The 14,534-nt window shown below is 44.5% G+C and overlaps 1 protein-coding gene across 2 annotated transcripts in view; it reads right to left on the minus strand.

The window, feature by feature from the left end:
* Positions 1–14,534, minus strand: part of SMARCC1 (SWI/SNF related BAF chromatin remodeling complex subunit C1) — a 176,831-nt gene that overhangs the window by 24,100 nt on the left and 138,197 nt on the right. For both annotated transcript variants that reach the window (XM_084618951.1, XM_084618950.1), the window contains one exon: positions 10,456–10,714. In XM_084618951.1, the coding sequence (XP_084475077.1) occupies positions 10,456–10,714 (259 nt within the window). The remainder of the gene's footprint in view (positions 1–10,455; positions 10,715–14,534) is intronic.

Consider the following 14,534-nt stretch of genomic DNA (forward strand, 5'->3'; position numbering starts at 1 on the left):
ACACTCTGTTTTCCTGTTCAGTGAAGTGCCGCTCATCTCAAAGGATTCTAAAGCACTTTATAAACTACTTGCAGATAGCACTCCACCCATCACAGAAATGCAATAATCTCATGGGCGGAAAGTAACACAGGAGTTAACCTAATTAGACTGCAAACTCCTCTGGACAGGGGCTGTATTTTCCTGTGTGCACAATGCCTAACACAAAGCACCGTCATCCTGACTACACTACCAGTACTAACAATGGAGTGAAGAATACTGTATCAACTGAAAACCACAAAGGGAGTTTGGGGAGGAAGGGAGGCAGAGTGCTATTACCCAACCTGGAATTTTTCCAGGACAGCAGGGTTAACAACCTTCCTCTTAGGGCATGGTTATACTTGCAGATGTAGAGCTCTGTGAGTTAAACCCGCCGTCGTAGAGTGCAGAAGGGAAAGCGCTGCAGTCTGTCCACACTGACAGCGCACTGGTGTGGCCACATTTGCCACTTGCAGTGGCACTGGGAGCGGTGCATTATGGGCAGCTGTCCCACAGAGCACCTCTTCCCATTTTGGCGCTGTGGCTTGTGGGAAGGGGGTGGGCGCTGTGGGGCATTCTGGGTCCTGTCCCAACACCCCATGATACATTGGTTCGCATCCCAGCATTCCCTTTGCTTCTGTCCACATTTGGCGCCATCTTTCAACATTTTTTGTACTGCGCACTCTGTCTTCCCTTTCGGTCTGTGGGAATGGAGCCCGAACTGCTGAGAAGTATGCTGAGGAGTCTCGCCAGCATGTCACGTTTGGCAGTCGAGTTATCCTTATGATCCAAAGTGACAGTGAGGGCTCCGACGATATCGACTCGAGTAATGCATATGACACGAGTTTGCTTGTGGCATTCATGGACGTGCTCACCATGCCACAATGCCGCTTTTGGGCTTGGGAAACAAGCACTGAGTGGTGGGATCACATTGTCATGCAAGTCTGGGATGATGAGCAGTGGCTGCAGAACTTTCGGATGAGAAAAGCCACTTTCATGGGACTGTGTGAGGAGCTCGTCCCCATCCTGCAGCGCAAGGACATGAGATTGAAAGCTGCCCTGCCGGTGGAGAAGCGCGTGGCGATTGCAATCTGGAAGCTGGCAACTCCAGACAGCTACCGATTGGTTGCTAACCAATTTGGAGTGGAGAAGTCGACCGTTGGAATCGTGTTGATGCAAATCTGCAGGGCCATTAATCGCATCCTGCTCAGAAAAACCATGACTCTGGGTAATGTGCATGACATTGTGGCTGGCTTTGCACAAATGGGTTTCCCTAACTGCAGAGGGGCAACAGATGGCACATATATTCCAATGCTGGCACCAGCCCACCTAGCCTCCGAGTATGTTAATCAGAAGGGGTGTTTCTTGATGGTTCTCCAGGCGCTTGTAGATCACCATGGGCATTTCACTGACATTAACGCAGGCTGGCCCGGAAAAGTGCATGACACAAGCATCTTTCGGAACATTGGCCTGTTCAGGAAGCTGCAAGCCAGGACTTTTTTCCCAGACCAGAAGGTCACTGTAGGGGAAGTCGAAATGCCCACTGTGATCCTTGGAGACCCCGCTTACCCTTTAATGCCGTGGCTCATGAAACCCTACACAGGGAGCCTTGACAGCAGCAAGCAGTTCAACAACAGGCTGAGCCAGTGCAGAATGACTGTGGAGTGTGCTTTTGGCCGCTGGAGCTCTCTGTATGGGAAGCTGGACCTGGCCGATGACAGCATCCCCACAGTTATATCCACATGCTGTATCTTCCATAACATTTGTGAAAGGAAGGGTGAAAGATTCACTCAGACATGGAACTCGGAAGTTCAACACCTGGAGGGTGAATCTGAACAGCCAGAGAGCAGGTCTATTAGAGGGGCCCAGAGTGGGGCTGCAAGGATTAGGGATGCCTTGAGGGAGCAATTTGAGGCTGAAAGCCACCAGTAATGTCTGGTGCCCTGCACAGGAGTGAAATGCAGTGGTTCCAATGTCAGCAGGAATCTGTGTTTGCTACGCTGACTTGTAGTGCCTGTTTCTTTCCTGGGCTAAGGTATCTTTTACTTTATGCAATAAGAAAGAATTTTTTCAAAGCCAATAAAATCCATTTACTGAAAAGAAAATTCATTTATTGAAAAGAAACACAACTGCTTGGGAAACAGAAAGGGCAAGCGGGTGGGGTGGGGAACGGTACAGATTTGCATATGTCCTGTTGTCATACTCAGCCTTCCTGTCTGGAGTGCTGTGCATGAGTGCTGCACTTCAGGATGGCTATACTGCATGGTGATGGGGGATAAGTGCAGAGGGTAAGGGTCATAGTCTTCAGGTATGGGTGGTGAAGCTACAGGTGTTGGAGGCAGCTGGTGGTGGTAACAACCTGGATGTTGGGGAAAGTGGGTTGGAGGTGACATGGGGGCACAAGGGAAAGAGTTTTGGGACAAGGGTGGGGGAGGGGTGGGCACGGTAGTGTTCTGCCTGCATGGCTACGAGCGCCGGGATCGAATACGCTTGGTGCTCCATTATGCTTATCAGCCGATCCGTGCTTTGCTGCCAGAGCACTGCGCTTTTGCGCTGGAGCTCCTCATTCTGCTGGCGGATCCTCCTTTCACTGTCCTGCCACTCCTGCACCTTTAGATTTTCATTACTTGAATACTGCATTACTTCATGCAACATGTGTTCCTTGCTTCTATGGGGTTTCTGATTCTTTGGAGTCTTTCAGCCGGTGATAACATGGACGGCTGAGGTCTCAAGGTTGCATCTGTAAAGGCAAAATGCAACACTCAACAGAGACAGCATTGTTCACACCAGTCAGAGCAACGATTCCCCCATACTTAAGGGCAAGCACCGTCTACACAATAGCATAATTTGCCCGTCCCAAACCGAGCGCACATAACCCACAGGAGCCCCAAAATGATGAGTAAGCACAGGGTCAAGCGTGACTGATTGTTTCATGGCTATACTGTCCTCTGGGTTTGTGCGCCTTGGGGAGAGCCAACAGTGGCAGGGGGCCCCTATACGGAACACTGTCCCCACATTTTCCACAGGAGTTCATCCTGGAAGATCTCTCGCTGCTGATGGTGACCTGGGAAGCAAGGGAGGGTCTTCTATTGCAATGTGGATTCCACCCTGGCCCATATGCAGCTTGCCTGTGGGCAGCAATGGTCCCCCCGCCCCCCACGGCACAGTGGTGTGGACAAGTTAGCCTTACTGGGACAAGGAACACAGTGGCTCTCCCGAGAAACCTGCACAAGTGCATTGCCCAAGTTCTGGATGAGACCTCTGAAGAGGTCACTGAGGCCGATTACCGCGGTGTGAGAGCGCAAATCAATGCCCTGTTCCACATCAAGGCATGCATACAGCCCTAACCCTCCTCGCCCCAAGAGCCCGCACTGAATAACTTCCTTCCCAAAATAAAAGCTGCTTACTGGAAACCTCCTCTGGTGTTTGTCCTTCCCCAAGCACTGGCCGCCACGACTGGCTACCTTTCTCCTGGCTTGAGAACAGCTCCTGGCTGCATGCATCTAGGGATTCCATGGTGTCTTCCTCTGCCACAGCACCCTCGCTTCCGCTTTGCTGCTCTTCCTCCTCCTGCCTGTTGACCTGAAGTGTCCATGGTGGTACTCGGAGTGGAGGTGGGGTCGCCCCCAAGTATCAAGTCCAGCTCTTTGTAGAAACAGCAGGTCATAGGGGCAGCACTGGAATGGCTGTTTGTCTCATGGGCTTTGTGGTAGGCACTCTGCAACTCCTTCACTTTAACCCTGCACTACAGTGTATCCCAGTCATGGCCCCTTTCCATCATGTCCCTTGATATTTGCCCGAAGATATAGTAACTCCTACTGCTGAAGCGCAGCTTCCTCCCCCCAAACACTGATGAGGTCCAGCACCTTCCCATTGCTCCATACTGGGGACTGCCTGGAGGCATGGTCACCTGGAAAGATTCGCTGAGAGCATTCCAAGCCTGGCCGAGCAAACAGGAAGGGGATTTTCAAAACTCCCAGAGAATTTAAAGGGCGGGTCTGATGGTTGGTCACCTGAGGGCAGGGCAGCAGAGTTCAAAGTGATGACCAGAGTGGCTAGCACAGGCATTGTGGGACACTTCTGGAGGCCGATCAGAGCAGACTATAGGACCAGCGTGTCCACACTGGTGCTGCGGCACTCCAGCAGGGGTGCAGCAAACGTTACTCCACTTACCGAGGTGGAGTACCAGCAGCACTGTAGCCACGGAGTCAGAGCCCTCTACATGCCTTGCCAGTGTGGACGGGTAGTGAGCTAGTGCGCCCGGGGCTCCTTTATTGTGCTGTAACTTGCAAGTGTAGCCAAGCCCTTAAATAATAAATTGGACGCTTAATGAGCAGAGATATTTGGGCAGTCAGTTTTAAACCTGGTCTGAAAGGGGTCATTATCAGATGGATGAATGCCAGCTGCTAATATATATTTAAGAGAAACTAAGAATCAGAGAAGGGAAGTGCTAGTGGCTCGTACTATCATGAGGTTCACCACAAATACTTACGTGCTATGATTATGGGTGTCGATGTAGATATCGGGACAGATATATTTATGGATTAGTTATGCTAGGTCTCAGATGGACATCTGTCAGATGTGTCTATATGCTGTGTTTGTTGAGTTAACTTTGTCACTGAGGGATCTTCCAATATAGACCCAAGGTGCCAGAATGTGGCGAGGGGAAGAGAAATCAAGAAACAAGCTGTCTTCTATGCCTGTTCCACTCAGGTCAACTTGTGAGTCACTGACTCAGAGGACTCACGGGTGCGGGGGGGGGGGGGGGGGGGCAACTTGTTGGGTTTGCTTAAGACTGCCCCCAAGGATCATAAAGTTCTAGTTCTGATGCACTCTTGAAACCAGAGATTTATCCCATTTTCCCTTAACAAGGTAAAAAAAATTATCCAACGTTATATCTCTCAGTTTGTAGCTGGAGAGTTTTTGCTACTTAAAATGATGGAGACTCTCCTAGTCTTTCTAGGAGGACATCGTAGCAAACTCCTGGACTTCCACCTGAGATTTTGAAGGCGTTTAAAGCAATCCCCTTTCTACAAGGACACTACAGGGAGAAGGTGAAAGAGGGAGAGAAGTCAATTTTACCCATGAATTCTCAAGCAAACAAATCCCTTGAAAGGGCCAAGGATTCTTACCCTTAAGAAAACTGAAATATAGGAACTGCCATACTGAATCAGATGCAAGATCCAGCTAATTTGGTCTTACAGTGACCAATAACAGATGCTTCACAGGAAGGTGTAAGAACCTCACTCAGAAGGCAGATGTGGGATCATCGGATATTAGTTATCCTGATCTCTAATAGTTGCAGATTGGCTTAAACCCTGAAACTCTGGTTTAATACCCCTTCCAAAACTTGTTCTAACAACTCGGGATATTCTTGATATCCACATAGAATGTACAATACATTTTTGAATCTTGTGAAGTTTGTGGCCTCAATGACATTCTGTAGCAATGAATTCCACCATCTAATTACATGTTGTACGAAAATATTATTTCCTTTCATCTGTTTTGAATTTGCCATGTTTTAATTTTGTTGAATGTCCCTCTGTTTTTGTGTTATGAGATAGAGGAACAGAAGTTCCCAATCTGCTATCTCTAGAACATTACTGTATATACTTCCTTCATGTCCCCTCTTACTCGTATGCTTTTCTACGGTAACAATCCTCATCTTTCCGATCTTGATTCGGCAAGGAGAGTTTTTTCAGGTCCTTGATCATTTTTGCTGCCCTTCTCTGAACCCCCTCCAGTTGTGCAATATTCTTTAAACACTGAATGGCCAATACCGCACACAGAATTCCAGATGGGGCCCCACCACTGATTTATATAAATGTATTATAATATTCTTCACATTATTCACCATCTCATTCCTTATGCAACTTAATATCTTGGTAGCTATTTTGACCATGGCTGCAAGGTGAGAAGAGGTCCTCATTCAACTGTCTACTGGGACACCCAGGTCCTTTTTGTGCTTTGACACTGTTACGAATTACACCTGGTAGGACACGCACACAAGTGCTACGAATTACACCTGGTAGGACACGCACACAAGTGCTACGAATTACACCTGGTAGGACACGCACAGTTCGAATCTAGGCTGAGGCACAGAAACAAAGTCCACAACTGCAGAGTTCCCAAAAGACACTAAGTTTATTACGCTCGAGCGTAGTGCCCCCCTGCTAGCCAGGAGGGGACCCTGAATGCAAATTATACAAAGGTTATATACCTTTTAGCAAAGCATGTTGCCCTCGTGCATTGGAAACCTTAGCCAATAAACAAACCCTTGTCTTATCTACCACCTATCCCTGCTTGGTGCATTCCTCGTGCTATACCAGTATGTTAATTACACAGCATGGTCCTAAAGCCATGCATCAGTAACTTTTATTATCAGGATGGGAGGCCTCACATCAAGGCCAAGAGACAGGGAGTTAGAGACTGACAAAAACCAGATACTGGGAGTCAAGGCAGGCTGGAGACAAGGAGGAGGATTTTCACAGGGATTCAATATCTAAGGATTACTCCTCCTGGTGTATGATGTGCTGGCATTTAAACAATGGTGGGCCCCAAACCAAAATGGAGTCACATGTGCTAACTTTTCCTTAACAACACAGTTAGTTTAGAATTCTGTACGATGTATGTGTAGTTTAATGTTTTCCTCCAATGCATTTCTTTGCATTTGTCAACCTTGAATTTTTGATTGATCTAGCTGATTTAGGACTCTGTAGTTACCACAGTCCTCTCTGGTCCTGTCTGACCTAAATACATTTTGTCTTCTGCAAAATTTGCCAAGTCACTGTCCACAACCCTCTTTCCATACCATTAACTCTATTAAAATATGGGATCTAGTACACAACTTTGCAACCCCTACTAACAACCTTTTATCATGATGAAAACTGACCGTTTAATCCTCTTTGCTTTCTGTCTCCTAGCCACTAGTTTTTGATTCAGGACAATACTTTACCTCTCACCCCATGACTCCTTAGGTTCCTTAGTAGCCTCTTGTAGGACCTTGTCAAAGGCCTTTAAGAAGTTCAAATACATTTTGTCAGCCAGTGGTTCTTCATCCACTACTCTACTGATATGATTAGTGAAATGCTATTTTCCTTTGCTGAAACTTTGCTGGTTAGATCTTTTCATATCATGAGCTTCCAAGTGTTTTTTTTTAATTGTTTTTTAATATCATTTGAACTGAACTGCCAGGTAAAGATGTGAGACTTAAAGGCTTTTAATTCCCCAGGATCACCCCTAGAACTTACTTTTAAAAATATAGTTACAACATTTGCTACCCTTCAATCCTCTGGAACAGCAGCTGCTTTCAATGAAACGTTGCGTATTTTGTTAGCAGCTCAGTTACTTCATACTTAAAGCTCCGTAAGAATTCTTTGATGGACCATCTCGGCCCAGTGATTGATTGCATTTTTATTTATCAATTTGCTTCTGCACCTCCTCTTCTGACACCTCAATCTCAGAGTATCTCATCATTGTTACCAGAAAAAAGTTGGTCCAGGGTAAGAAATTGTATGACATTTTTAGCACTGAAGAAAATTCAAACAAATCATTTAGCTTCTCAGCAACATCCTTTATGACTTCCTTTAACCTAGTCATCCTGTAAACCCACTGATTCTTTTGCAGCCTTCCTGCTACTTTTATTTTTTTTTTATATATATATATTTTACACACACACTCTCCCCATTTTGGTGCTGGCTCAGCACCTGTATGATGTGCAAACAGAAGAGGGGTAACCTCACAGTCTTTGAACAGTTCCAAAATTTGTCACCTTTGCTCATTTCACAGTGCCCAACAGGTAGGTGCCTGCCGCCTCCTCCTGGTGTGCTAAGAATAAAGCTACTTGGCAGTGCCACCAGTGAGACAAGGGGTTAACCACACCAAGGCAGTGACCACCACACTTGGACTAACAAATAATTCAAATTCACATAAGCAAACAAATTAAAAATAACCATAAACTTTATGTAAGAATTTGAATAAAGAGAAATACTCAATCAGTAAAAATATTCAGTGATTAAAATGATTAGTAATTAAAAAGCATTATAAATATCTCTATTGGCTATGCTGTCAAGCGCACTAGGTCACATGACCACACACTCTCTAATGTTCCTAACCATAAGTGATTCTCCCCTCAGTTTCGTCGACCTGTCACGTCTCAGGTACCCAGACGGTGCATATAGAGATATGTTGCTGGCCCATAAGGAAATGTTGTTAGAAACAAACTTTAGAATTATAGAAATGTAGGGCTGGAAGGGACCTCGAGAAGTCATCAACTCCAGAGCCCTGTGATGTGGCAGAACCAAGTAAACCTAGACCATCCTTGAGAGATATTTGTCCAACTTGTTTTTAAAAGCTTCCAATGATGGGACTCCATGACCTCCCTTGGAAGCCAATTCTAGAGCTTAACGATCCTTATAGTTAGAAAGTTTTTCCAAATATTTACCCTAAAGCTCCCTTGCTACAGATTAAGCACGTTACTTTTTGTCCTACCTTTAGAGGACATGCAGAACAACTCATCACAGTCCTCTCTAAAACAGCCCTTAACATATTAGACCTATCAGGTCCAGCCTCAATCTTTTGTCAAGACTAAACATACACAGTTTTGTTAACCATTACTCATAGGTCAGGTTTTCTAAACCTTTTATCATTTTTGTTGCTCTCCTCTGGACTCTTTCCAATTTGTTCACATCTTTCTTAATTTCCCTATTATTTATTGCCTGCTGTTTATTGGTTTCACGAGCATCACATTTCCAAATTTTGAAGGATTTCTGTTTGGCTAAAAAAAACCAAAAACTCCTGAACCTAATCCTGTCGTACTTGCTCCAAACATTACAGTATCACTAGTATAAAATGCCATATTTTGGACTATTACTGAAGAATACAGTAACCCTTTTTATAAGGGTAACTCAGATGAATCTGATTATTTAACTAGCTGAAGTTTTCCCTTTACAAAACCACAGATCCACCCTGGTCTTTGACCTTCTCTTGTGCTCTTCTAAAGAACCTCATTTTTTCAGGGGATTGGGAAGAGAAGAGAAGAGACTAATGCTGGGCTCCAGAGATTGACATGGTTTCAGTTCAATTTAATGAAAACCACGTGGGTCACTTTGAGCATCACTCTGCTCATCCGATGAAGCCATCTATTCTAATCGTAACAGGGGAAGAGTAGCAGAAGAAGAGTAGCCATGATTTAGCATAGTACTACAATTTGTCTCCATTATCTTCCTGTTTCTGAAGCTCACAACTTTGGGTTATCATGGATTCTTATGTCCTTCTCTCCTCACATACAGGCTCCCTCCAAATCTTGTCATTTCACTCTTAAAACATTTCTAAAATCTGTTCTTTCCTTCATAGTCCCACATCATAACTCTCATATTTGAGCTACTGCAACCTTCCCTATCATCACTCCATCTGTTAATCCTTCCTGATATATACTTCTCCACTCTTCAGTTTAAAATTCAGAAGCTAAAATAATCTCTTTCTAGATGCTCTGACCAAGTCACCACCTTCTGAACCCAAAGACCTTCAGTGTCTCCCTATCATTGAATCACAGGACTGGAAGGGACCTTGAGAGGCCATCTATCCAATCCCCTGCACTCATGGCAGGGCTATGTATTATCTAGACCATCCCTGACAGGTGTTTGTCTACCCTGCTCTTAAAAGTCTCCAACGGCGGAGATTCCACAACCTTCCTAGGCAATTTATTCCAACACTTAACCACCCTGACAGGAAATTTTTCCTAATGTCCAACCTAAACCGCCCTTGCTGCTATTTAAGCCCACTGGTTCTTGCCCTAGCCTCAGAGGTTAAGAACAACAATTTTTCTCCCTCCTCCTTGTAACAACCTTTTATGTACTTGAAAACTTATGTCCTCTTTCAGTCTTCTCTTCTCCAGACTAAACAAACCCAGTTTTTTCAAACTTCCCTTATAGGTCATGTTTTCTAGATCTTTAATCATTTTTGTTGTTCTTATCTGGACTTTCTCCAATTTGTCCACATTTTTCCTGAAATGTGGTGCCCAGAACTTAACACAATACTCCAGCTGAGGCCTAATCAGCACAGAGTGGAGCAGAATTACTTCTCGTGTCTTGCTTACGACTCTCCTGCTAATACTTCCCACAATTATATTTGCTTTTTTTGCAACAGTGTGACACTGTTGACTCCTATCTAGCATGTTATCCACTATGACCCCCATATGAGCTCTATTAGCTCAGACAGCCTGCAGTTGTGCCAAGTCACAGAAGTTACCAAACGAAACTGCATCATGCAGTAACATACAATAATATTAGCCATTCTGGTCTCTTTTATAAGAAGACGCACCCTTTATATGAAACACACACTACATTAAATAAGTACACAAGCAGATGTGTAGTTTCATCTGTCATCACTTCTTCCCCTGGCCTTAATCAATCATGATGATCTTCTCTTACAAACTCTTACCTGGCTGTGGTGGATGAGGGGGGGGCATCTGGTGGTGCATCATAGGATATGGAGGGGGCTGCTGATGGGGCAGCATGCCCGGATGACCCGGTGCCCCAAGTGGGTTCATGCCAGGCCCACTGGAATGCTGGTGCGATTGTTGTGTGTTCTGACTGTGCTGCTGCTCCATTTGCTGGCGAGCCCTTAACTCTGCATATTTCAGCTGCTCCATGTGGAAGTTCTGTCGCTCCGTCAGCAGCTGCTGCCTCTGCTGCTCTAACTGCAGCCAAGAGAAAAACCATTCCAGTTAGAAATATGAAAAGATGTAAGAAGTTCTCCCCACAATGCTAGAAGTTCTTATCACCAATTGGGAACTCACCTGCTTAGCTCACCACTATTTTCCGCTCAGGATGACAATATGTGCCATTAAAAAGGGATATTGTCTGTTACCACCCACAGCAGTTAGTTAACTCTACCATGGTGTTTTCATTCCAGGGAACCCCATGGCACTACAACTACAATTTAACCCAAGATAGACTGTAGACGTTCACCTCCTCTCACTTCTGCAAGCAATCGCTCTCCCGCTGATCCAGTTTCCTCGCCATGTTGCACTGTGGGAAAGACAATCACTAAGAAGGAACTGGATACAACCAGAGGAGTTTTCTATGGAAAGACTTCACCACCTAATTCTGCCCCAACAACATGTGCTCACAAAGTTCATACAGGGTCCTAATTCTATGCCTAGATTTCCAGAGTGACAGCTATGCCTCAAGGCACCCCTTAACCATTGATTTGGATTGCTGAGGCTAATACTGTTTCATGTTTGGACCAGCTGCCTTTTCCTTAAACTTTTTAAAAACACATTATTGTGGTTTCAGTACAAAGCTTTGTAACAAGTAACCTAGATGATGAATAATGAAGTCAGCCGCAGAAGATGCTTCTTACTATGGGGCTGTTACTATGCTGATCTTCTCATTATGGTTAGAAAAGCTCATATGTAAATCTTAGCTAACTCTAAGCTCAGCAAAGAGTAACAGATAAGTGTTTCCTTGTACCTCTAAATGTTTTAATCTAGTTGAGGTATACCACAACATAGCTTTCACCAGATCCATCCAAACCCCCTTCTATTCAGTTACTCATGAAAGAAAAGCAAAAAAGTGTGGAAATTGGATTTTGGAAAGTCACCTATAAAGTTTACCAGCTTGATACCCGTATTTTAAAAATGCATCCGCCCTGTCAGCCAGGAAGCTGATCAGAGACCAAATGCCAGCCTCTGAGACATGCTGCTCATAAATTCTTTTCCCAGTTTCTTTGCAATCTCAACACAGGTGAGTTACGCTCTGTGAAGATGAACTGCATGTCTAGATACAAACTAAACTCTTCTTTCCCTTCCCCAGGAAGAACGAAACAAAAGAGAGATGATGTGATTTTTCAGTAAAAGCAAAAACATCCTCTCCATCCCAGAAGCTAAATGCCCGTTCAAATAGAAGCATTTAAAGCTACAATACAAACTATGGGGTCTAAAAAACAGTTTGTCTGCATTCAGAGTCCTTTGCTCATTGCCAACATACTTTAAGATTTCTAGAAGAACACCACTCCACAAAACATTATGCAGACTGTTCACTACCAAAGTGTGAGTGAAAAACCACTCTGCCACAAAGCATGCATTCACCAACAGAACCAGATGGGGACCAGAGCCAATGAATAATGCATAGCTCTTGTGGGGGGCTCTTTTTCAGCATGTAATGACCACAATGTGTTTATTCATGCTGCCATGATTTCTTTGTCCTTGACCAATTTGACACTTTACCAGGAGGAACCTGATACAATGAAAAGACAAATACACCAATGGTGTAATGGTGCATGTGTGAAAACGGAAACAATAGGTGGCAGGCAGTTCACAGCAGAATTGCTTTAAAGTCCCTGAGAGCAAGGCTTAATAAAAAGATACCACTGGAGCCTACTTTCATATTCTAACACATTCCTGCTTCTCCATCTGCAGGCCACCTTCTCTTGGTGCAATACATGTAAAAAGGGCAATCCAGTAGAATGTCATTACAAACTTCCCCACAATGCAAACACGTGTCTAGCAATATGCACCAAATCTAAATGCTGATGAAAGCTTCTCCTCTACACAGTTCCCCCATTGGGATGGCAAAAAGGATAGGGGGACGAGAGAGAGACAGAGTCGCACAAAAGAGACTCATGAAAGTTGAAGGCTCATGTGAAACATACATGAGCTGTGATGCAAGTCAGGCCTAAAATTGATTCACAGCCCAACGCAGCAGGTTCCACATGCTAGCTCAAACTGCTGAGCCACACTCCTGGAGAAGCGCAAAAAGATGGATTTAAAAAGACATGTACCATATTGTTATGTCCACAGAATTAGGCTTCAGGAGGGTTTGTCATCAATACACAAGTTTTCTATCAAGGCAGATCAGTACACATGCATTTACCTTTCAATTCTCAGAGCCAGGTGATAACCTGACAATGACAAATCATACAGGAGCTAAATTAGATGGTCTCAACCTGGGTCACAGTGCACATCTGTCCACATCACAAACAAATGCATGAACAACTTGACTCATGGAGGTGACAGGAAATGGAAAAAAGTGCTATGTCAGGAGTGACAGAAGGTTCTTCAGCACATTTGCTGTAAACATCTACAACAGGAAAAGATTTAGAATGGCATAATGTTTTCAAGCTGCCTCAAAAAGATGCGCAATTAGAAATGACTTATAAATATCTATCTAATATGTTCACACTACAGCAGCCATCACTGGTTCATCATTCTACCTCCCACACTGCCTTTCCACGACAGTAAAAAGAGTGCATTCATTCATGTGTTACCACAATTTCTGGGTCAACAATGCTGCTATCAACAGAATCTCCAATTACACATAATCAGCACTGAAATAGCTTCAGATTACAAATAGAACAAAATGTGTTATGCATAAAACCTCCTCCCTCCTACCCCCCAGCCACACGTGCAGATTTCTTTTTAACAGTTACAAGCATGTGACCTTTACTATAATAGAGGGCTGAGACAGCTCAAGTGGAGCTGTATGGACATGTGGGTATGGAACCTGCCACAGTACTGAGGAACTTGTTTTGGTTAAATTTAATTACTCCACTAAACATCCAGAGTGTCAGCGGCATATAGCTGAATTTTGGCCACCAGGAGCCAGGGGGGAACTCATACATAGAATGTTAAGAAGGAAAATGTCAGGCTGCCTCAAAATGAAGAAAAAAGAAAGAAAGGCTGTCACTATAATGGAGTTTTCCCCCTAAAGATAAGAAAATCTACAGAGAACCTTTTCAACTTATTTATGGCCATTTCTTTAGTTGCCAATCAGTGTCAGAGGCAGACATGCAGAGTGAAACAGCTGAGGATACGAGGCAAAGAAGAATCTCTTGTTGACATTCTTTTTTGATAAAAGACCACACTTTGTCAAACTCTATCAGTCTGACTAATGCTAAGATGTGGATGTAAATTCCATTAAATTCACATGTGAGGACTGCCACAGTGCCACAGGAATTGCATCTGTATCTCTCCCACTGCACACCCCCACCCTGATGGTCCACTCCAAGAGTGTCTAGTAAGGTCTCCAGCTGTCATATGTATCTGGGCAGGGACCCTTGTCCCACTGCTTTCTGACTGAATGGATGTATTGTTTCTTGACTTTAGCAAAGCTTTTGACACGGTCTCCCACAGTATTCTTGTCAGCAAGTTAAGGAAGTATGGGCTGGATGAATGCACTACAAGGTGGGTAGAAAGCTGGCTAGATTGTCGGGCTCAACGGGTAGTGATCAATGGCTCCATATCTAGTTGGCAGCCGGTATCAAGTGGAGTACCCCAAGGGTCGGTCCTGGGGCCGGTTTTGTTCAATATCTTCATAAATGATCTGGAGGATGGTGTGGATTGCACTCTCAGCAAACTTGCGGATGATACTAAACTGGGAGGAGTGGCAGATACGCTGGAGGGCAGGGATAGGATACAGAAAGACCTAGACAAATTGGAGGATTGGGCCAAAAGAAATCTGATGAGGTTCAGTAAGGATAAGTGCAGGGTCCTGCACTTAGGACGGAAGAACCCAATG

Source organism: Lepidochelys olivacea, assembly GCF_965140295.1.
Source record: "Lepidochelys olivacea isolate rLepOli2 genome assembly, chromosome: 2".
Classification (NCBI taxonomy): Eukaryota; Metazoa; Chordata; order Testudines; family Cheloniidae; genus Lepidochelys; species Lepidochelys olivacea.